Genomic DNA, 21,445 nt, shown 5'->3' on the forward strand with positions numbered 1-21,445 from the left:
TGGAAATTGGAACAAAAATGCCGAGTTCCGCCGATTATGATAAAAAAAATTCCGATGTTGGAACAAGTTTTTTCTTTACGGTTTTTGAAATTGCGGTTCCAATTTTTTTTGGAACATAATTAGAATTGATTTTCCACTTCCGAAAAAAGTTGGAAATTTACCAAAAGTACTAATTCCGATTCGATCTGATCACTTTGATTTCTACCCTAGTACGGATCATTATTGTCTGAAAGCAGAGTCGGAAACAATATGTATGATGGAGGTTGTAGGATCAAACATTTCACTCTAGGGAAAAGAAAAAATACACGCATAATTAAACACGAAATTGGGCATTATTATGCTTCGTAACTCCAAGTAATTCTTCTCGCGAAGAAATGCGATAGTCCGACTACAAATTAATGACTTCAACCACTTTCTATACTGTAAAAAATACAACTCTTGATATATATATATATAAGACTTCTGTATATATAAGCAATAATCAGCACTATCGCATTGTGATGACAAGACTTCTATCAACAAATTTGGCACCTCCTACTTTGCCCTGAATTTCTGAAGGAAGTCGAATCACACGCCTTTGATCCCCTGCTTCCACTAGCAACTCCAATCCACCTCTAAACTGCATTTTTTTTTTCATAATTAAGTTATCGCAAAAGTCTCGTTTTTCATTTTCCGATTACAAATAAAAATTATTATTTTTATTTAAAAAAAAAAAAAGAGAAGTTGAGGAGCATACTTGGTACAGCTTGATTTCGGACTTGTCAAAACCAGGCATAAACAGCTTCACAGACTTATCGGATGGATTAAATTTAACCGAATTTAGGAGACTCTTGTTGTTAGTTTCCGAGAGTGTATTTCGCGCTCCTTCGCTCTGATTCCCCACCATAATCTCGTTCCAATTTAAATGATTATTTAATTTGAGATATGGAACAAAAGCACACGGCAATGGCGAAAAGTTATTCTCCACAGTTTCACCTAATGCAATAAGAGAATCTGGTGCAGTTATCCCAAATGCACCAGATACTTGAGCTCCAGCTTGAATTGCACAACCCCAATACCTCAATGCTGAATTAACCGACATAGGATTATTCGGATCCATCATCAGATAGCACCCAAATTTCTCTGGTTCTGCGAATACAGAAGATAATTTCTGTAGAACAAAGATATTCGGAAACTAGCATCAGCAAATTATTCCGATTCCCCAAAAATAAAAATAAAAATAAAAATAAACAAATTATAGCAAGAAAACCTTAATAAATTACCGTCAACGTTGTTTCAAGATAATCCCATATTTCCGAACTCGTTTTCCCATTTAGATTGTTACCCCTGCCACTTAGACTCAACGCATCATCCACAAGTCTCAATATAGACGGGCTGGCCACCCTCCCTAGATCGGTTTTTTCAGCTAGATTCCTCATATATTTCAAGTACAATCTTTTCAAATAACAATCGAAAAAAACAATATTAGCATATAAATGAAAAACAAGGGAGGCAAAAAAAAAAAAAAAAGAAGAGGGTATTTGTTCAGAAACCTCGATTTACTGGTTGCGCCAATCATGCGTATGGTTTCTTCTGTGCTTATACCGTCATAAACAACTATGTCGAATTTGGGTTTTTCGTTGTTTTTTTGAGAGACATTATTACGGATGAATCCTACAAGATTTTCGATTTCCAAAACAGAGAATATAGAGTCCATGCCAGGGAGTACACCAAGCTCTTCACCCACCACCTATACAAATTTACGAAGAAGTGATCTATACGAAAACATATATATGCTACCTGGCAACATGCAAACCAAGACTTAAAGGTTATTACATACCTACCCCTTCAAGAACACCTTGTGTCATATTCACACGTGCATCGGCCTGCTTGAGCCGTTTAAGTGGTTCAAGAATCATCTGCACTTAATAAACACTTTTTTCACTAAAAATAAAAAAAAATAAAAAAAATCAAACAGATACCAGATTAACCAGACCATTTAAAAATTCAAAAAAAAAAAAAAAAAACGTGCCTTTGTGGTTTCAAGTCTAACAGCTGACAAATTGTCATTGCATTTGGTAGGAGATGATCCAATCTTACAATTGAGAAGATATTCAGCTGTGGGATCTTGTGAATGTATCACCAGACATGTTTTGAGCCCCAACATAGCATAATGCTTGATGCAGATACAACAATTAACATAATCAATTATCTTTCTAGGGCACAGGAAATTAACCTAATCAAATTAACGTGTGTGTGTGTGTGTGTGTTTTGTATGTGTGTGTATATATATACCTGAGCTGCAAAAATGGAGGCGGTTGTTTTGCCGGAGCCGCCTTTACCTAAGAAAGTAACGAGCTTTGTCGGATTAACACCTCCGGCGTCGTTTGATGCGGCATTGGCGGCGGCCATTGTCAAAATTATAGCCCCATTTCTCCTTGATTTTCTTCTACTTCTGTGCACCGTTTTCAGTGGAGAAACACAGTGAAAATATGTGAAATCGGAAGGAGGAAAAATAGATTGCGCGAGAAGGGGGAAAGCGCACGACGCCATTGTTGAACCGAGTGGAGAAATTGAGAGTAGAGTTTTACCTGCTGTATGTAATTAGGAATGTAGATGGGGGGTTGAGGAGTGGGGGGAGAAGACGGAGGGTGTGATTTGCAAATTAGGTATTGTTAGGTAAATGCTTTTCGCACCCCCCACCTTTTTGGGAAAGGGAACGATTATTTTCAATTTCGTCCCTCATTTCTGTATTTTCTATCAAATGGCTCCTCATATATTGTATTATTAGTCAAAGTAAACATTTTATTTGATAGTATTCTAGAGAACAGTATAATCAAATGATCTGTTTTATAATATAAACCAAATCAATAGAACTTAATATTGAAAATGCTGAATATCTCTTCTTAAAAAAATGCTAAATATCGTTTCAGTTTTATTAATAATACAGTTTCGACTTTAAACGTGATTTTGATCATTTTGGAGTCTGATTTTGGTAAAATTTGAAAGATAGAACTTGTAATCCTTTGAGTTTGTTTTCTAATCCAACTTCATTCAGGTAGTTGGATGTCGTGTGACAAAGTTATGCACGAACGAGTTACATTTTGAATTTAGATAACTCGAAACATAAAAAAATAATATAGGGTGTTCATTCGTTAATGCATATCTTTCTCTCACAACGTTCGAAGTTTCTGATTCAAGTTGGATTGAAAAGTTAACTCAAAAGACTATAGATCCCTTATTTTGAGTTTAGATTGAAAAATGGTCAAAATATGTTTGAAGTCGAAACGATAAATGTAAAAAATTGAAACGACGGTTATCACCTCCCAACGTAATATCGTCATATCCTCTATTTGGTTAACATTAAATAAAAAAAAAAAGATTAAATAAGAACATAAATGCAAATTGAAACTTGACACCAAACTCTATACTTTCAAAATTTCACATCAGTAGGAAAATTAAAATTTCTCAAAGGGCTCATGGGGCCCACTCTGGGTGACATAGGCATCTCCGAAACCCTATTACCGGCATAATCGTAATATATGACGCCGGAAAAGTCGGGCGGCCGGCATTTATCCCCCATCAGAATTGCCTTCTGCCACAGCCCAGCAGCCGTACTTTCTTCTAATTGACCTTTCGTTCCGGTATCCGGTTGCTGCTTCTCCGGTAATTTCTTGGCATGGTGATGAATGAGAAGAGCCGAGATAAGCTGCTTTGGCGACGGTAATGGCGACTTCTTGTAATAAGGCGTGTTTGCTTCGGTTGTTTTGGAGGTATATTTTCTTGCATGTTTTGCGCACAGAGCTACGAGTAATGATACTGAAACAAACAGGCCTATTGCAAGAGGGGCGATGTGTGAGAAATATTTACTCTCTGCACCTGCATGGTTTACTATTGGCCGAACCATTTTTTTTTAATTTTTTTTATGGTTTAGATCTTTTCAAGAAAAAGAAAGGTTTTTGAATTTGATCCTAAAATTGAAGAAAATATTGTGTTTTTATACGTGGAGAATTATTTAATTTCTTCTGAAATTTGGGTAGCAGTTGGAAGATGGGGGGAGACTACTTCAACTTCTGTTACGCAGTAGGGTTCAATAATAAATGATGATGATGATATTGGTTTAAGATATAGTTACACCTCGTTTGTTCGATTGCTGACTAAATAGTAAAAGTTAGTAAGATGTTCGAATGTTAATATTTAAATTAATTTAGGTTGGCAATTAAATGCTACTATTCAAATTAGTACTGAATTATATATTGAACAAGATAATTTTAGTGCATACTATGAATGAGGAAGTCAAATATTTCAGAAAGTAATTATTGAATAAATTGAGAAACTATAGAGAAAAAAGAAGAAGGGACAATTGCTACTAGTAACCAAAAAGTCAACTATAGACTCCATCTGAGGTAGTTGAGTCAACGGCAAGAGCATGCCATGAAGGGTTGAAGACCAAGTCTAGCCAATCAAGAATGAGATACATATGACTTCTTGTTTTTTTTGTGAAAGTCAAACTCTCACTTCAGTTTCTGTGGAGTTTTGTTAGACTTTGCAAATTGGTTTGTTGTAATTAATTTGTACATTTCTTCAAAATAGACATGTTCAATTTTTAAGTAAAATATAGGTTATAATAGCGCGTTACCGGTGCAATGGGTAAACCTATATATGTTAGCTATTATTTGGCTGTATATACTTTTTTTTTTGGTAATGAAAAAACTGCACTGGTCAAATCTACACTCTCGTGTAATAGCTTGCAAACCATACGAGAGACGTAAGTTATATTACGCTAACCATGTGTGACAAGCTCCACCAATCGACCATTGAATAGCAAGAAAACAAATAGATCTGAGAAATTAATCAAGAAATTGTATCTTCCATTGCCTTTGAATCAAGACTTTACTGACCAATCAGAAAAAAGTAAATTAAACCACGAAATTAAATTATATATATATATATATATATATGGGTTTATTAGGGATAACCCCTTTGTTCATATTTTCTAATGAGGTAGATCCAATTTTTTTTCCCCTTTTTGAGATAGACCCAATTTTGCCAACTTGGCAAAATATATTATATAATTTTCTTTTAATACCCCTATTTTATTTTTAAAAGGCATTTATTTCCTTTACTACGTGATTTGAGATTTGCTGATACGTTGCCTAAAATCACGGAATAAAATTACGTGAGATCATTGGCCGTTATATCAAATCGTGTACAATATTTTTCGAAGGTTCTCTTCAGCGCTCCAGCGGTTTTTTATCGTCTTTGAAGATTTCTGCACCGTCGTTGAAATAGGATCGAATTTGAGCGTTCGTTGTTGGACGTTGTTAACCGGGTATGAATGCGTTATTCGTTTTTATTTTTCGCTCAATGTCTAGGATTGTCAATACGGTGGTTAGAAATTTTAAGAGTTGTGTTGATACTTGATTATATTATGTAGAACGTTTTTTAACAAAATTATTCCGTCATATATACATCGTTAATTTTGGCGGATGATGTTTGTTTGGAAGAGGATTGACAGAGTTAGATAAGGATTGTTCACGCAGATTGGACCAGAGTTATTTAATATGAACATCGTAGTTGGTTTACGTAGTAATTGAAATAACTGTCTGCGGTCGTGGAGTTCATGTGTCTGATCCCGGTCGATAGTTGATTTATTTGTTTATAACAGTGGATTTTAGGACGCTGGGTAGTACATTAAAATATACTTTGTAGTCTTTTTTAAGTTATCGTATGAATTTTGCATTTTAAGTTTATTTTTTATCATATTAATATATTTTTTAGTATTTTGTATTTTTAATGTCGTATCATGATTCAAGGTTTTTATCGATGGCGAATTTTGTACGGATTTTGTTGAGATTTGGTGGGTTGGTTGCTATAAAAGAGGTGTTCGAATGGGTTTACTCGCGGTTCATTGGTTGCATTTGTTATTTCAAAGTGGCCACAACTCGATGGGTGGGATATAAGCATGACATATAGGCTGGAAGACGTTAGTGAATGTATCTTGGCTGACGATGAGGACATGATTTCGAGGTTTGGTGGGTTGGTTGCTATAAAGAGGTGTTTACGATGTAATGGCTCGGTAACGTCGGTTAAGTGCTAAACCGTTGTAATACAGTAGTATACTATTATGAATACCATATGATACTACCATTATCATTTTATTATACTATTATGAGATTATTAATGTACTAGAGTTTTTTAACTCGACATATTGGTTTGATTGTGTTATGATGTGTTTTAAGTATTTTATCAAAACCCTAGATTGAAATTATGAGATTATTAATGTACTATTTTATTGGTTATGTTGGAATACTTTACGTTGGTTTTGTTCTCAATGTTCTTGTCATTTCAGTGGTGTAATGTTTGTAACACAATTTCATATCACTACTATTACCGTAATATACTATCATAGCAGATTAATGTACTATATTGAAATTATTAATATACTATGTGGTTGAATAATACGGAATCCATAGTCGATTAACGAGATACATAGTCGAATTAGATCAATGAGATAGTCTATTACATGATATAAGGAAAATTACCATAATTGATTAGTATTTCAAACAAACATATTATTCAGTTTCCATTTATATTATTATTTTTTCATATATATTTATTATTTACCCTAATCGTTTTCATATAATAAGGAGAATTACCCTAATTGATTAGTATTTCAAACAAACATATTATTCAGTTTCCATATATATTATTATTATTATTATTATTCTATGGTTTTGATGATTCTTCGGCCCATAGTCGATTAACGAGATCCATAGTAAAATTATACCAGTGGGATAGTATATTAAATGATATGGGATAGTATATTAACACAGATGTAATTCGACTATGCATCTCGTTAATCAACTATGGGCCGAAGAATTATCAAAACCCTAGATTTGAGTAATCCTAGATTTGAGTAACCCTAGATTAGAGCAGTGACGGCGGCCCATAGTCGATTAACGAGATCCATAGTCAAATTATATCAGTGGGATAGTTTATTAGTATATTGTCGGTTTCGTTGGGCCAAATTACGTGAGTTTGCCAGAGATTTGCTGCCCAAGTATTTCAAGCACAACAATTTCTCCAGTTTCGTTCGGCACGAGGAATTTTGGTTTTTTTTTTTTCGGTTATTGATTAAGTTGCTTATCTGATGAATTTTTCGGGATTTGGAAAGGTTATGCCTGATCGGTGGGAGTTCTCCAATGAATGCTTTCGAAAAGACGAGAAAAGGCTGTTGTGCGAAATCCAGCGCCGGAAAATTGCTACGACGTTGCACCACAGCGGACAGTGTCTCCGTCGGACTCCGGCGAGGAGCCAGTACTTTCCTCATCTAATTCCCCCGGCACCGGCCGCGAGATCCGTATAAATTTCTGGTTTTGAGAGGTTTGCAGATTTTTTGGTAGTGGGTTTGTGGGGATAGTGTTTTAACGGGAAAATAGGGTGGGATTTGATATTATTTCAAAAGGTAAATAACGAGATTTGTGGGATTTGATTGATGATACTTATGTAATTTAGAAAAGTTTGGGTTTTTATCAAAATGGCAAATTTAAGTTTGGGTCTACCCCTATTATTTGAATGTCTAAGGGGGTTATATCTAATAGACCCTATATATATATATATATATATATATATATATATATATATATATTAGTAAAATCATTTTTGTACTTTGTAGCAAGAATTAAGGGTAATAAAAATTCCACATGGCCCCAGCAGGAAACATGGATTTTGCCACATTAGCACACATCTCATCACGTGCAATGCACGCCACACTGTAAATTCTATTCTAAGTAATCAACCACAATTAAGGACCCTATTTTGACCAACCACACTAATTAATATTTCATTAAATCATTAATTAATTATGGCGTTAGCAAATTAAGTAGTAAGTACTAATTCATTTTCTCTCCTCTGCCGTGCCGTCGCTGCTACTCATATGTTTCATTAATTGTTACTAACTAATAATAATTACTATTAACTATTCATTAATCATCATACTAAATATATGAAGAAAAAAATCATTCATGTAACGTATCTACTTCAAATTAATACTACTCTTGTCATCATACAATTTACATAATAATAAAAAGGTAAAAAAAAAGAAAAGAAAAAAAAAAAACTCGATGTTTTCGAAAAAGACGATACATTTTGAGAACTAATTAAATCGAAACAATTAATATAAAGTCAAATATCACTTAGCTATAGCTAATGGTGTAGAGGGTTCGGACCGGTGGGTACGAGCCGCTTCTCGACACCGTAAAGTGGATCGACGACCTCTCTTCCACTTGGTGGCGGACGTTTCCGGTGGCGGTGGCGTTTGAGAAACGGTGTGAAGTCGAACTTTCCGGCCAATATCTTCCTATGTCGGGCGATCAAAGGTACTTGACGATGATGGTGCCCTAAATTAGTAGATGACGTGGCATTGACGACGACGGTTGAACTATTTTGAAGGTATTTGAAGTTGTGGAATTGATGAAATAATATGAAGATGAGAAGAAACCAAAGGAATGGAGATAATAGAAGAGGGATTTTCATGACCATAGTGTGGAGAAAAATGGTGAAGGAGAAGTAGGGTATTTGAATAAGGAGAAGCATGGATGAATGAAATAAGGAGAGAAAAATGAGGCAATTTTTTTTTTTTTTTTTTAATTTTATAAATTTGTTTAGTGGATTGAGAAATTTGTTTTTGACAGCTAATTGAGTACAAATATAGAGCAAAACAAATATAAAGATTAAGAAGAAGAGGGTTTTGAAATTAGATAGCTAGATGGTAAGTGCTTGCTTCCATTTGTAGAGAGTTGGGAGCTATAGTTTATATTCTAATTAAATGTTTAGGGGAGGTGATGAAGTTAAGTTTCCAATAAAAGTTTCCTTAAAAATCAAGTAATGTAGATTGTCAAACCCCCCTTTATTATTGTATAATGTTTTGATTGTGGTTTAACTATTGATATATAGTACTAGGCTTATAAGTATATTATATTTCTTGAAAGTGGGAAATGGCGGTCAAAATTCATTTTTCTTTATATATATATATATGTGTGTGTTAGATTAGAGCCGATCAAAATCAAATCAAACTGCTCGATACTCGATTCAAGATTGTCTGTTAAGAGCTTGTTTGTGCTCAATTTTTAAACATAACAAACTAAATATGAACATATTTTTGTTCGACTGAACTGTAAAAGCTCGGCTCGAACTAGCTCAATATCTATTTTAGCTTGATTAAAGCTTTTTCGAGCTCACTCGATCTCGATCTCTTAGTAAACCAAACACAAAAACACAACTTTAAAAGCCCGAAAAAAACTGGAACAAACATGCGTTCAGCTCAACTGAGTTTAGACATATGTGTGAGAGTAAATCATGTGAGGGGTGGGGAGATTGCCATCAACATATGTATTCTTTGGACCAAGCAATCTTTATATATATACTTAATGTTTGTGAAGAGATAGAAAAAAGAAAGAAAAAAAGGTGAAAGATTGAGGAAGAAGATAAATACTTGTTTTACTAGTGCATGATCATTTTAATTATTACTTCCTAATAGTACACAATCATGAAAGACCACATAGAGGAGAAATTAAAAGTTGTTCATAGGTTTTGAGGTAATTTGATTGTGATATGCAAAATTTGTGCCAATTACTGCATATTTAATTATTAATAGAAATTAAAAAAAAAAAAAAAGAATAAATATCGGATAATGGGCTTTTATGCTGGCCCATATTTAAAAAAAGCCCAGTATAAATACAGTAATGGTCCTATTGGGCTTTTACTTTGTTCATTCTTATTTGAATTTTGGGCCCATCGGATTTCAGCTTATTATATCTTCATTATCCAAATATATAAATATAAATATATTTTGAGTATATACTACAAAGGTCCACATGTTATTATTAGTACTAGCATTTTTCCCCGTGCGATGCACGGGATAACATTTCAAATAAAAATGATGATTAGTTTAATATATGATAATAATTATAATTATAATAAAATTTATTAGTGATATCGTTAACAACATCAGCATTTATAAAAAAAATAATAATACAAACTCATTCAAAAAAAAAAAAACTATAAAAACTTAATAGTCATAATATGAATGGATAATTAAATAAATGAAGCAATTTTTTTATAGAGAAAATAGGCTGGAAAATAGGAGATAAAATAATAATAATAATAATAATAATAATAATAATAATAATAATAATAATAATAATAATAATAATAATAATAATAATAATAATAATAATAATAATAATAATAATAATAATAATAATAATAATAATAATAATAATAATAATTATTATTATTATTATTATTATTATTATTATTATTATTATTATTATTATTAAAAAAATATTTATATATAGTGGATTATGATTGTGCTGGTTGAGATTTGGTGATAAATTAAAGTAATTAGGAAATAAATGGTTGTAAAATGGGAGGTAAAAAATTATATATACGCATAAATTAATTTATTTTTACAAATATGCCATTGAGGTTTCTTAGGTTGCCCTAGTGTTTCTTTCTTTTATATATAATATAAATATTAATATTAGTATTAGTAATAGTATTCTAAATTTGCCGTCGCCTTTGCATTTAGTAGCTCACTCAATTTATTTAAGAAGCCATATTATATATATATATATATATATATATATATATATATATATATATATATATATATATATATATATATATATATATATATATATATATATATATATATATATGAAGCCTGGAGGTATACATGAAAAATTATTGCAGCTTAATTGAGTCAAAGGTTTCTTTGTTAGTTTTTTAGGTTTAACTATACATTATTTTGTCTTTTGTTGACCACATTTACTGAGATGAAGGGTTTTAATTTGTTGCTAAGTTTTTTGTCAATCCTCAATAATTTTACTTTAATCATTAGATCTAGTTTTGGGATCAAAATATATATATATATATTAGTGACTGAAAAAAAAAAATGAAAACCCTCATTTCAATATAAAATGTTTGCAGTTTAAAGATGAATCGAAGGCTCTTCTTCAATCGATTAAATTATCTAGCTAGTGTCGTCGTGTCGTTAGAAATATTTAACGTCAACTTATATTCGTGCACTAACGATTGCAAGAAAATTTGCAAATTAATTAAAGCTTTACGGGGAACTCGTCGATCGGTTTTAGGTTATGGTGGTTGTGTTATTATAAGGCTAGCTGCACTGTATTATATATCTCAAAACTAAATCATTTTCATTTGAAATTTATGTACACTGTTCTCTCATCTAAGACTATATATATATGCTTGTATATATATAACATACAATAATGCTGTAAATAAATGTTACAAGGATATACATATATGTGAATTAATTATATTTTCGTCTGATAATTTAAAGACAGCTGATCTTTTATTTATATTTAGTCATGAACTGAAACCATTTATTTTTTCAATATTTATGTAATATGTGTTTGCCAAAATTAAAAGACAACTTTAATGTATTGCGGCTATTATATTTATTTTTTCTCCTATTTTACTGTCACATAAACAAGTAACTGGCACACTAAAAACATATGTAAATTTAACAAACAAGAAAACTCGGAATCGGAATCGAAAATCAACAAGAAGATGATTACAATATTATTAACCCTAAACCGATACAAGAAATATCAAAGGGATTCAAACTTCTGACAAATATATATAGTAAATAATAGGGGTGTGCAATTATTGATGAAATTTACTGAAAATCAAACCATGGAAATAAATTTCGAGGTAACCGATCGAGTAAATTGAATAATTATTAGGGTTTACCTGCCAATGGCTCCTCTTCATGAATTGTTGAGACTCCATATTCGATAATCGAATTTGTTCGATCAACGTTGTTCGACACATCCCAGTTTCCAAGAACTCCCATATCGAAACTACTACTCTGCGAATTCCCCATCAGCAATTTCTCGATCGTTCCCACGTCGGCTAAGTACTGCTTTTGATCATGATCAATCGAATCACAAACAAATTGGTTATTAGTTTCGTACTTCGATTCTTGATCACCGCCATCAACAAAAACACCTTCAAAAGGGCTATTAAAAAACCCTAATTTCGAAAGACGATCCTCGTCACTAGGGTTTGATCTAGACCATCTATTCATCATCTTCTCGAGTGTTCTACACCTCGCCCTAGCTCTCGCCTTTTCCCTCAACTCCCTCTTGCTAGGTTTTCTAACGATCTCGTCTTTAACAACGCAAAATGGCGTCATCAAATTATTATTATTATTCTCTTCGATTATTCCCGATCCCGGTTCTTCATCGCATTCAGAAATATTAAAATCGGAATATTCTTCCACATGATCATGGCTCTTTTCTTGATCATCATTCTTGGCCAATTCCTTTATTGCCCCTTTCGATTGATTAAACAGCCACTCGATCGTCTGGCTCGCTTTATCGTAGCCAAGAGTATCTTGAAGATCGAAGAATTTACGAGCAACGTGAAGAGATAACCTCATCCGTCGATCTCGAATCCCTTGAGCCGTGCAGATCTTGCTATGCCTGTCCTTCTTCCCCGCTCTCCTCCGCGGAATCGCGCCGAGGTTCCGTCTCTTCAACGGCGAGATCGTGTTCCCTCTAGAGATTATCCGATTGACTTCCTTTTCCTTTTCATCCAATTTCGACGACGACGACTCGTCGATAGTACTATTGCATTTCAGTAGTGATGGTGGTGGTTGGGGTTTCTTGTGGAACAAGAAAATCTGGTTCAACGGGGAGTCGTGATCGTCGAGAAAAGGTGGAGGGGAGCAGGAGTTGTTATTAGTGAAGAGAAATGGAGGGTTGTTGTAATATTCTTGTATGGAGCTAGGGTTAGGGTTTCGATGATCAGAGGGAAAAGATTCGTCGGTAAACATGTCTGAGATTTTGCTTATGAATTATGGTTCAGTATAAATTCAATTTACACAGTTAGGGTTTTATCTTTCTTTCTCAAACATGTCCGGTAAGAACGGAGTCGCTTGCATGATGATGAAGAACAAGACTGTGTGTGTTTGTGTGTGTGTGTGTGTTTGTGTGTGTGTGTGTGTGAGAGAGAGAGAGAGAGTACAGTCAAAGAAAGTAGAAACATGGGCTTCAATGGAAATAAAGAAAGTTAAATGCTGGTTCAAATAATTGGTCCGGGTAGGTTTGTAGGATAGGGGGACAACCTATTGGCTATCAACTTCATTTTCTTACATCTCTCTCTCTCTCTCTCTCTCTCTCTCTCATCAGACACCAATGCATATTAAATGCATAGTAAAATAATATTACCACTGTATTTATTTTGGATGGATTAATAATTTAATATTAAATAAATTACAATATACAGTTAAACATCTATAAATTAATACAGTTGAAACTATTTTCATTAATTTAGTGAAATATTAACTTATCGATAAATTAATAATTATTAATTTATACATTAATCAATAACTTTTTAATTTATGAAATTGCTTTTATTATTATTTTTAATAGATATATTTAAAAAAAAATTACGTGTATATTATTCATTGTACCATTAGTTCAATTCACTATAGAGCCCGTTTCACGAACGGAAGCTCTTAAAGCAACAATGGTATAAAATGATTTATGTTGAGTTACGAGAAAAATATACCGAAAGTTCTAACCATGTTAAGAAAAGTGAGGGACGAGATTGATGGTAATGCGAACTTCAACAAGAAACAAGCGACAGTTGAATTATATTGTATTAAGCCTTCATAGATCTATAATATATGTATTGTACCATGTAATTTAAGAATTATTTTTATTAATTATTAATTTATATATTATATGGGGCTTCTTAAAATTTTTGAATGTGTATTATCTTATAAATTTAGCGAATTATTAATTAAGCACGTTGTCCCCGAATCAAGACTGGAAAAATTTATCATTTAAGCGAGGTTATTAATTTATCGGGTATTAATGTATCGAGGTTCTACTGTATTATGCTCTGTAAATCTGCTATTTTCTTTTTAGTTATTTTTTATTTTTTGGGCTCAACCGGAAAATCACAATTCTCAAGAACATTAAAAGTGTAATTATACAAGATTTAAATTTCTTACTAATTTAATTACTTATATTATATGGGTTTATACATTGAGAGCCAAATTTGGTTTTAATTTCAGAAACTATACATTAATTATAAATAAATAAATAAATAAATAAATAAAAACAAAGCAAATGTTAGCTAGCCGACATTGTTGGTGTGGATTTTGATCTCCAGATATTAGGCATTTGCAATTATTAACAAAAAAATTGAATTATCACTGTTTGGATATTTCTGGTTTTTATGTCAATTATTAGCCCAGTTACGAGTTTGGGCCTTATTTCCTTTATTGAATTGAGCCCAGTCCAAAAACCGGCTCGCCCGCTGCACTGGATCGGGTAAGACCGACCCGTATTTTAGAGTAGTGATTTGGTGAAGAAAAATCGGCCCGAAAATTTTGGAAAAAATGGGATCAGGTTTGGAATTTGGAGAGAGAAAGTAAACGGAGAGGGAAAAGAGAGTGCGTAATTTTAGTATTTAACTAAGGGCATTTATTTGCGAAAATCACTAGCAAATGTGTTTTTTTGTGAGACTGAATTAGGTTCTGAACGAGTGCAAATAAGCCTTTTCCAAATATTAATAAAAGAAAAAAAGCAATATAATTTGCCAGGTAAGCATTCATGCATCGTGTGGTCATCGAACATCATTGGATCCTCACCACACGTCCACCTAGGCTACACCCATGGTTCCGACAACCTCGGTTTTATCTATCCTATACCCGGTGAAGGTTACACCTGGTGATTTTTTACCGTTGATCTACATATACCAATGTGGGTGTGTGTGTGTTTGTGTGTATATAAATGGTAAAGATGTACCCGGTGTATTTCACCCGGTGTAGGATCTCAAAAGCCGACAACCTCTCATCCTCCCATATTTCCATGCACTTAATTTAACCAAGGGTGCATTTGGATGGAAGGATTTGGGGAAGGGATTTCAAATCCATAATAACAAATCCCTTGTACTTGTTTGGATTGAGGGATTTGGGGATGGATTTCAAATCCACCCCCCTCCTTTTTAGTTATGTTTTGAGCAATTGAGGTGGATTTCAAATAACTCCAAAATTGGAGTCATTTCAAATTCCTTCCCCAAATCAAATCCCTCCCCAAATCCTTCCATCCAAACTCACTCCAATATTATATACTAATATTAACTAATTACTCTTTTTTTCTTCCCATACCATTATTAATAATCATAAACTATACAAAAACAAACAAAACCATAGATCCCCGCAAAATCAACACAACATATCACATGACCAAGGAATATTTATCATGTACTAATAAAGATTATTTTCTTAAATACAAATTGGCCACATTTAGTAAATTCAAAAATTATTACAAAAATGAATAGAAAAAATATAATATGTGCACTAATATAATTATTTTTAAATAAAAAATAAAAATAGGATGCTTCTTAGAATTATCAATCACATGTGTCTCTTAAATACTCTCCATTCGTACATCTTCTCTCTATTGATGTCAGCCAACTCCCCACCCCACCCCACCCTACTCTCATCGTCTCTACACATCAACCACCTGCATTTGAATCTTGATCTCCAACAATGTTAATGGCATTTAATTCATCCCATTTGTCTGTTTTCTTCACTTTTCTTTTTTTCCTACTCGCAGTCGTCATCCCACATTCCTCCGCCGCCGCCGATCACTACCTCAAGCTACCGCTCCTCCATAAAAACCACTACCCTCCTACTTCACCGGAGTCCCTCTCCGCCGACAACCGCCGCCTCTCGACCCTCTTATCCGCCATTGGTGGCAAGCGCTCCCACGCTCAGCTCCCGCTCCACTCCGCCGCTTCCTTCGGCTCCGGCCAGTACCTCGTCTCCCTCCACCTCGGCACCCCTCCGCAGCGCCTCCTCCTAGTCGCGGACACCGGCAGCGACCTTACCTGGGTCTCCTGCTCCGCCTGCCGCAGCAATTGCACCCCACGCGCCGCCGTCTCCTTCTTCCCCCGGCAGTCCGCCACGTTTTCCCCCCACCATTGCTACTCCCCGGCTTGCACGCTTATCCCCCACCCCAAGAAGGCGCCGCATTGCAACCACACGCGCCTCCACAGCACGTGCCGCTACGAGTACTCCTACTCCGATGGTTCCGTCACCAGCGGATTCTTCTCCCACGAAACGACGGCGTTCAACACCAGCGCCGGCAAACTACTCAAGTTCCGGCCTCTCTCCTTCGGGTGCGGGTTTTCGAACTCCGGGCCGAGCGTATCCGGCCCGAGTTTCAATGGGGCTAACGGAGTTATGGGCTTGGGCCGCGGCCCGATTTCATTTTCGTCGCAATTGGGCCGTCAGTTCGGACACAAGTTCTCATATTGCTTAATGGATTACACTCTCTCTCCACCGCCGACGAGCTATCTCCTAATCGGCGGCGGCGGCTCAGCCGCAGCGAAGCCTAAATTAAGCTACACGCCGCTGCTCCAAAACCCTCTCTCTCCTACATTCTACTACATCGGAATCGAAAACGTAATCGTGAACGATACAAAATTACCGATTAGCCCCTCGGTGTGGGCCATAGACGAGTCCGGAAACGGTGGTACGGTGGTAGATTCCGGCACCACCTTAACATTTTTAGCCGAGCCGGCTTACAAGAAAATCCTAGCCGTCTTCGAGCGGCTGGTGAAGCTGCCCACGCTGTCCGAGCCGATTCCAGGGTTCGACTTGTGCCTGAACGTCTCCGACGGCGGCGGGCCGCCGGGAACGAGTTTGCCGCAGCTGAGCTTCCAACTCGCCGGCGGTTCGGTTTTCTCGCCGCCGCCGCGGAACTACTTCATCGACGCGGCGGAGGACGTCAAGTGCCTGGCGCTGCAGCCGGTTGCATCGGCGGCGGGGTTTTCGGTGATCGGAAACCTAATGCAACAAGGGTACACTTTCGAATTTGACAAGGATCGAGCGCGACTGGGGTTTACGCGACGCGGTTGCGCAGTGCCGTAACTCACTGAGTCATGAATCACACGTAACGAGATAATTTTGTTTGTGAACTCGGTATATCAAGATCTTACGTATATTTCAAAACGGCCCAAAAAGCTGTCTGGTTTCTGTCGGATCTCTTCAGGATTTTTCATTAAATTCAAAAATTAAATTATTCCTCCATTTATGTTTATATTAAATATTAATATTACTATAGACCTTGTGTTTATAACCCTTATTATTATTTTTCAAATGTAAAGATTTTGTGATTTGTCTGCTATTATATGAGAGCTGAATTTCAGAATATCTTGTGACTTCCTGCATATGTATAAAATTTCTAAATAATAGTACCCAATTATATATATTTTGAAATTATATAATAATAATTAAGTATATTATGAAATAGTGGAAGATCCAAAAGGCAATGACTAGCAAACAAAAGAAATGGACAATACAAAAAAAAGGCTGTAAAAAGAAGGCAGCCCCCCTCCCCCACCCCCACCCCCATTATTAATTTGCTTTGTCCCCATGCTTTCCTATTTTCACAACTGTAAAGAACAAAGATGCTCTCATACACATCAAATTTCTTTTTTTATTTATTTATTTTCCAGAGTAAAATTGAAAATATATCTGGAAAATTACAGTTTTCATCCCTCAAGTTTGTACCGATTTCACATTTGGTTTTCCATGTTCACAAAAAACACATTTAGTCCCTCATGTTCCAATAATTTATCACTCTTGGTCATTTGCATCAATTTACGGTTAATCGGTTCGTTAAGGCAGTGATGGGCACACGCTTCATTATGTTACTTTTAACGGAAAATTGACGAAAAATATTAAAAATGTTGAATTTTAAAAATATAATGGACCGAATGTGTTTTTTTTAACATGGGAGACCAAATGTAAAACCGGTGCAAACTTGATGGACAAAAACTATATTTTTCCCAAAATATATCATTAATTAGAAATATAACAATCAATTACTACCTACTATTGTTAATAACTTATGAGATAATAAAAATAATATAAGAAATTAATTGAATAACTAGATTTCATTTGTGAGTTATAATATTGAAAGTTCCTCCTCCATCAAAAACACCTCGATTAAATGGGTTGATTTGCAGCTTCTAGGTGAGTGGAAGTCTAAGGCTCTCGAATGTGACCGAGCTGCTAAGAGAAGGAAACATGACCGATACCGGAGTTAGCACTCTGACGATCAAATCAATATGGATCGATATGTATTCCGAAAGTGGATTCGTGTATTTTTTGGGGAAGAAATGGATTAGCTTCTATATATGAAAAAACTTACCTTTCATAAGAGGGGTAATGCTCGTATTTGCAATCTTTTCATTCGAAGCTCAAGGACTTCTTAAAATCCGCGCGAGCGTATGCTTTCCATCTCCCTCCTCACCAACTTTTTGTCTTCCTCCACGCGGTCCAAGTCATCATTCTCAGCTAATCAGTCGGTCGCCGCTCGTATGCCCCCGGTAGGTGCCTTTTTGCACGGCTCCATCGGCTTTTCCCCTTTTATCGATTGTCGACGGTCATTTGGGCATTTAATCCCCCGGTGTGTGTCCGGGATGCGCCTGGCAGGACCATTAATGCGCCCCTCCGTACCTGTCAAATCCATGATTTGGACAGGGTCACACTCAGGACCGATTCTAAAAGGAGGCGAAGTAGGCGGTCACCTAGGGCCTCTGGATTTTTACGAATATTTGGGGCTCCCAAATTATTTCACATATACTTTATATATTAATACTTATTTAAAAAAAATATTATATATAATATTTTGGAACATCAGTTAAACAAATTTAAAATAAATGGTCAATAGATATTTTTAAAAAAAAATCTTAACATTTGGGCCCATAAATATTAAATTTATAATGTCTTAATTATTTATTTTTATATCTTAAATAAGAATCAATATTCATTAGTGTATTTAAGTTTTATAAATATTTATGAAGTCTATTTGCTATAAAAATTAGGGTTAACTGCAAAAAATCCCCTAAACTTTGGACGTTTTTGCACTTTACCCCCTGAACGGAAAAAAGTTGCACGGGCATACCTGAACTTCGTTTTTTTTAGCACCGACGTCCAAATTGTCCATTTTTGGCCAAAATTGACCGGAATTCAAATCACGTGCCTAACACGTGAATATAGCTGGGGTAAATTAGTAATTTCCTTTTAAACCCATTTTCTTCATTTTCTTTTTAATAAATATAAATAATTAAAAAAGGAAAAATAAAAGAAAGAAGGAAAGAGAAAAGAAAATGAAAAAAAGAATACTGAAATCAGACCACCACCCACCACGAGAGACACACACCACCACACACAAATCAAACAACCACCGGCCACCACAACTTCTGATCCGACGCCGCACCACCGAGCCAATTTCAATCCGTCCCCCATATCTGCTAGTTCGATCTAAAAAATCTGCTATTCAATACACCCCTTCACAATCACAAGGCAAAGAGATTGGGGGTTTTCGCCGGTTCTCCGGTCTCAAAGTTTGACCGCCGGCTGGTGGGTCAATCTTTGCCCAATCAATCAACGGGTGGCGGCGGCGGCGAATTGCAGCGGTGGAAACAACCAATTTAGTGGAAATGTTACATCGTAGCAAGGGAATAGAGCGGCGCCATAACCGAAATCAACGCCGTTGTCCTGCGCCCATGCTTCTCAAAGAGGTCATTAATCTCATCCCCGTCAATATTTTTCATTGGGTCTGATTTTCCCTTCGACAGCATCTGCCTGATTTTTTGGTGGGTGACATCAAGTTTTTGGTGGGTCTTCGCCCAAGTTTTAAGCTTGAAGAATAATGAAAGGAAAAAGCTTAAAGCTTAATTGGGAGATGGGGCTGTTGGTTGGAGAAGATGAAGTGGATGGCGGAGCAGAGGTGGTGGTGGTGTCTGGGAGATGGGGATTTTGGTTTTCTTTTTTCTTTTTTCTTTTTTCATTTTTCATTTTTCATTTTTCATTTTTCTTTTTCTTTTTCTTTTTCATTTTTTCCAAAATCCTGGGAGTTGGCGAATTTGCCCCTCCATTTACACGTGGGAGTTGTACGTGTGCAATTCCGGGAGCAATCTGGCTAAAAATGGACAATTTTTGTTCCGGTGCTACAATTTAGTAAGTTGAGGTATGCCCGTGCAACTTTTTTCCGTTCAGGGGGTAAAGCGCAAAAACGTCCAAAGTTTAGGGGATTTTTTGCAGTTAACCCTAAAAATTATTCGTCACTGGAGGAATTGAATCAGTAAATCATCATGTTAATTTTGAATTTTTTTCCATATTTTAAGTTATTTTATATTCATACGTTTCAAAAAATATTTCAGGGGACACTGCCCCGAACCCCCGTAATCTTTTATCCCACCATTTTTAGAAATTTTTAGAAGATATTATTTATATGTTTTTAGTATATTTAATTGCAAACATTATTTAATAAAAAGAAAATTCAAATAGGGGCCCCTTTTTTAGTTGTTATTTAAATCTCGCCTAGGACCCCCGAATTCTCAGTAACGGGCCTGGTCACACTATGGCTCCCCTCCGAGCTCCGCATATCCACATGGCTCTCGGTACGGTGGCGCGTGCTTTCTTCACTCGGACATTACGACGAGAAGAGGCCTTAGTGGGCTAAATCTCCCAATAAATGGGCTTTGCTTCATGGCCCATCTTCTATCCGGGTCAAAAGTTATATAGGATCAAAGTCTATAAAATAATAATTGTAGGAGTGCTCGTTAATTAAATTTGGTCGTGTTGCTTTAACATTGTTGGGCCTAAAATTAGTTATGGGCCATTAATTTGAACTTGGCTTAAAATTTTATTTCAAGTCTACCATCATACACACAGTAAAAAACTGTTTCTTTTAATAATTGGCCCAATTCAACTTGTTTCTTTTAATTAGATTGTTTTATTTAACCCATTACTTTCACTGTTACACTAGTTATTATAATAAGTATTTTTTTAATTAAAATATATAAATATGATTATTATACATTATTTTTTTTCTATATATTCACACTTAATCCAAAGAATTATTGGTCAACAAAAAAAAAATAATCAATTATAGCAGTAAAGTGTGAATGATATTGTTGTCCAAAAGACATTATTAACAACCAATTTTTTTGGTTTTTTTTTTGTTTATACTTTCGGCTATGCATGGAAAATGAAATAAATAGAATTATAGCATGTGTTTGGAAATCATTAAAAAGCAAAGTTACACAGTTGTTACATTTTGGTCTAAATTTTAATCACTTTTTGTCAAGTTGACTGGCATATATATATCTACATTTATTTTTCTGGACAATATTTCAATATGTCGTGTGCCTTTATTTAATTTAGTGGAACATCCTCTGACTTTAGTGAATTAACCTCTGATTAAGACAAGTAATTCTTTGTTTAGAGACCTGAGCCTTTTGTACTTTAACCCACCTTTTGTAAAAAAATATTCTAAAATAAATAACACATCAAATTCTCCAATATTCTTCATGTATAATTAAATTCAATAAATTC

General features: G+C 35.0%; 4 protein-coding genes and 1 long non-coding RNA gene across 6 annotated transcripts; 1 reads left to right on the forward strand and 4 right to left on the reverse strand.

Moving 5' to 3' along the window:
• Positions 1–313: 313 nt before the first annotated feature.
• On the reverse strand, positions 314–2,656 carry LOC105974804 (P-loop containing nucleoside triphosphate hydrolases superfamily protein). Its single transcript, XM_012999963.2, has 7 exons — positions 2,275–2,656; positions 2,012–2,155; positions 1,824–1,898; positions 1,533–1,729; positions 1,263–1,434; positions 737–1,150; positions 314–619 (listed from the first exon to the last, which is right to left on the reverse strand). Exons 1-7 carry the CDS (start codon positions 2,530–2,532, stop codon positions 488–490), a joined length of 1,392 nt encoding a protein of 463 aa, XP_012855417.2. The 5' UTR covers positions 2,533–2,656; the 3' UTR covers positions 314–487.
• Positions 2,657–3,295: 639 nt separating this feature from the next.
• LOC105974617 (uncharacterized) lies at positions 3,296–4,082 on the reverse strand. Its single transcript, XM_012999730.2, has one exon. It carries the CDS (start codon positions 3,884–3,886, stop codon positions 3,413–3,415), a length of 474 nt encoding a protein of 157 aa, XP_012855184.1. The 5' UTR covers positions 3,887–4,082; the 3' UTR covers positions 3,296–3,412.
• Positions 4,083–11,532: 7,450 nt separating this feature from the next.
• TCP12 (TCP domain protein 12) lies at positions 11,533–13,069 on the reverse strand. Its single transcript, XM_012999756.2, has one exon. It carries the CDS (start codon positions 12,848–12,850, stop codon positions 11,753–11,755), a length of 1,098 nt encoding a protein of 365 aa, XP_012855210.1. The 5' UTR covers positions 12,851–13,069; the 3' UTR covers positions 11,533–11,752.
• A 2,345-nt stretch (positions 13,070–15,414) lies between these two features.
• On the forward strand, positions 15,415–17,246 carry LOC105974772 (Eukaryotic aspartyl protease family protein). Its single transcript, XM_012999921.2, has one exon. It carries the CDS (start codon positions 15,581–15,583, stop codon positions 16,964–16,966), a length of 1,386 nt encoding a protein of 461 aa, XP_012855375.2. The 5' UTR covers positions 15,415–15,580; the 3' UTR covers positions 16,967–17,246.
• Positions 17,247–17,516: 270 nt separating this feature from the next.
• Positions 17,517–18,765, reverse strand: LOC148770388 (uncharacterized). 2 transcript variants are annotated; one of them, XR_016031338.1, is made up of 2 exons: positions 18,252–18,765; positions 17,517–18,112 (listed from the first exon to the last, which is right to left on the reverse strand). It is a non-coding gene; the product is annotated as an uncharacterized LOC148770388 (long non-coding RNA). The 2 variants fall into 2 exon arrangements; XR_016031337.1 differs by having other exon boundaries at positions 17,807–18,109.
• Positions 18,766–21,445: the final 2,680 nt, after the last annotated feature.

This window comes from Erythranthe guttata, chromosome 5, assembly GCF_056151865.1.
Source record: "Erythranthe guttata isolate IM_541 chromosome 5, IM_541, whole genome shotgun sequence".
NCBI classification, from domain to species: Eukaryota; Viridiplantae; Streptophyta; class Magnoliopsida; order Lamiales; family Phrymaceae; genus Erythranthe; species Erythranthe guttata.

Excerpts from the sequence above, each read along its gene's own strand:
- LOC105974804 (XM_012999963.2), bottom strand. The coding sequence starts at position 2,532 with ATGGCGTCGTGCGCTTTCCCCCTTCTCGCGCAATCTATTTTTCCTCCT. Across the intron at positions 1,730-1,823 it reads CACAAGGTGTTCTTGAAGGG|GTGGTGGGTGAAGAGCTTGG; the intron begins GTAGGTATGTAA and ends AAATTTGTATAG. Across the intron at positions 620-736 it reads CCGAAATCAAGCTGTACCAA|TTTAGAGGTGGATTGGAGTT; the intron begins GTATGCTCCTCA and ends AAAAAAATGCAG.
- LOC105974617 (XM_012999730.2), bottom strand. The coding sequence starts at position 3,886 with ATGGTTCGGCCAATAGTAAACCATGCAGGTGCAGAGAGTAAATATTTC.
- TCP12 (XM_012999756.2), bottom strand. The coding sequence starts at position 12,850 with ATGTTTACCGACGAATCTTTTCCCTCTGATCATCGAAACCCTAACCCT.
- LOC105974772 (XM_012999921.2), top strand. The coding sequence starts at position 15,581 with ATGTTAATGGCATTTAATTCATCCCATTTGTCTGTTTTCTTCACTTTT.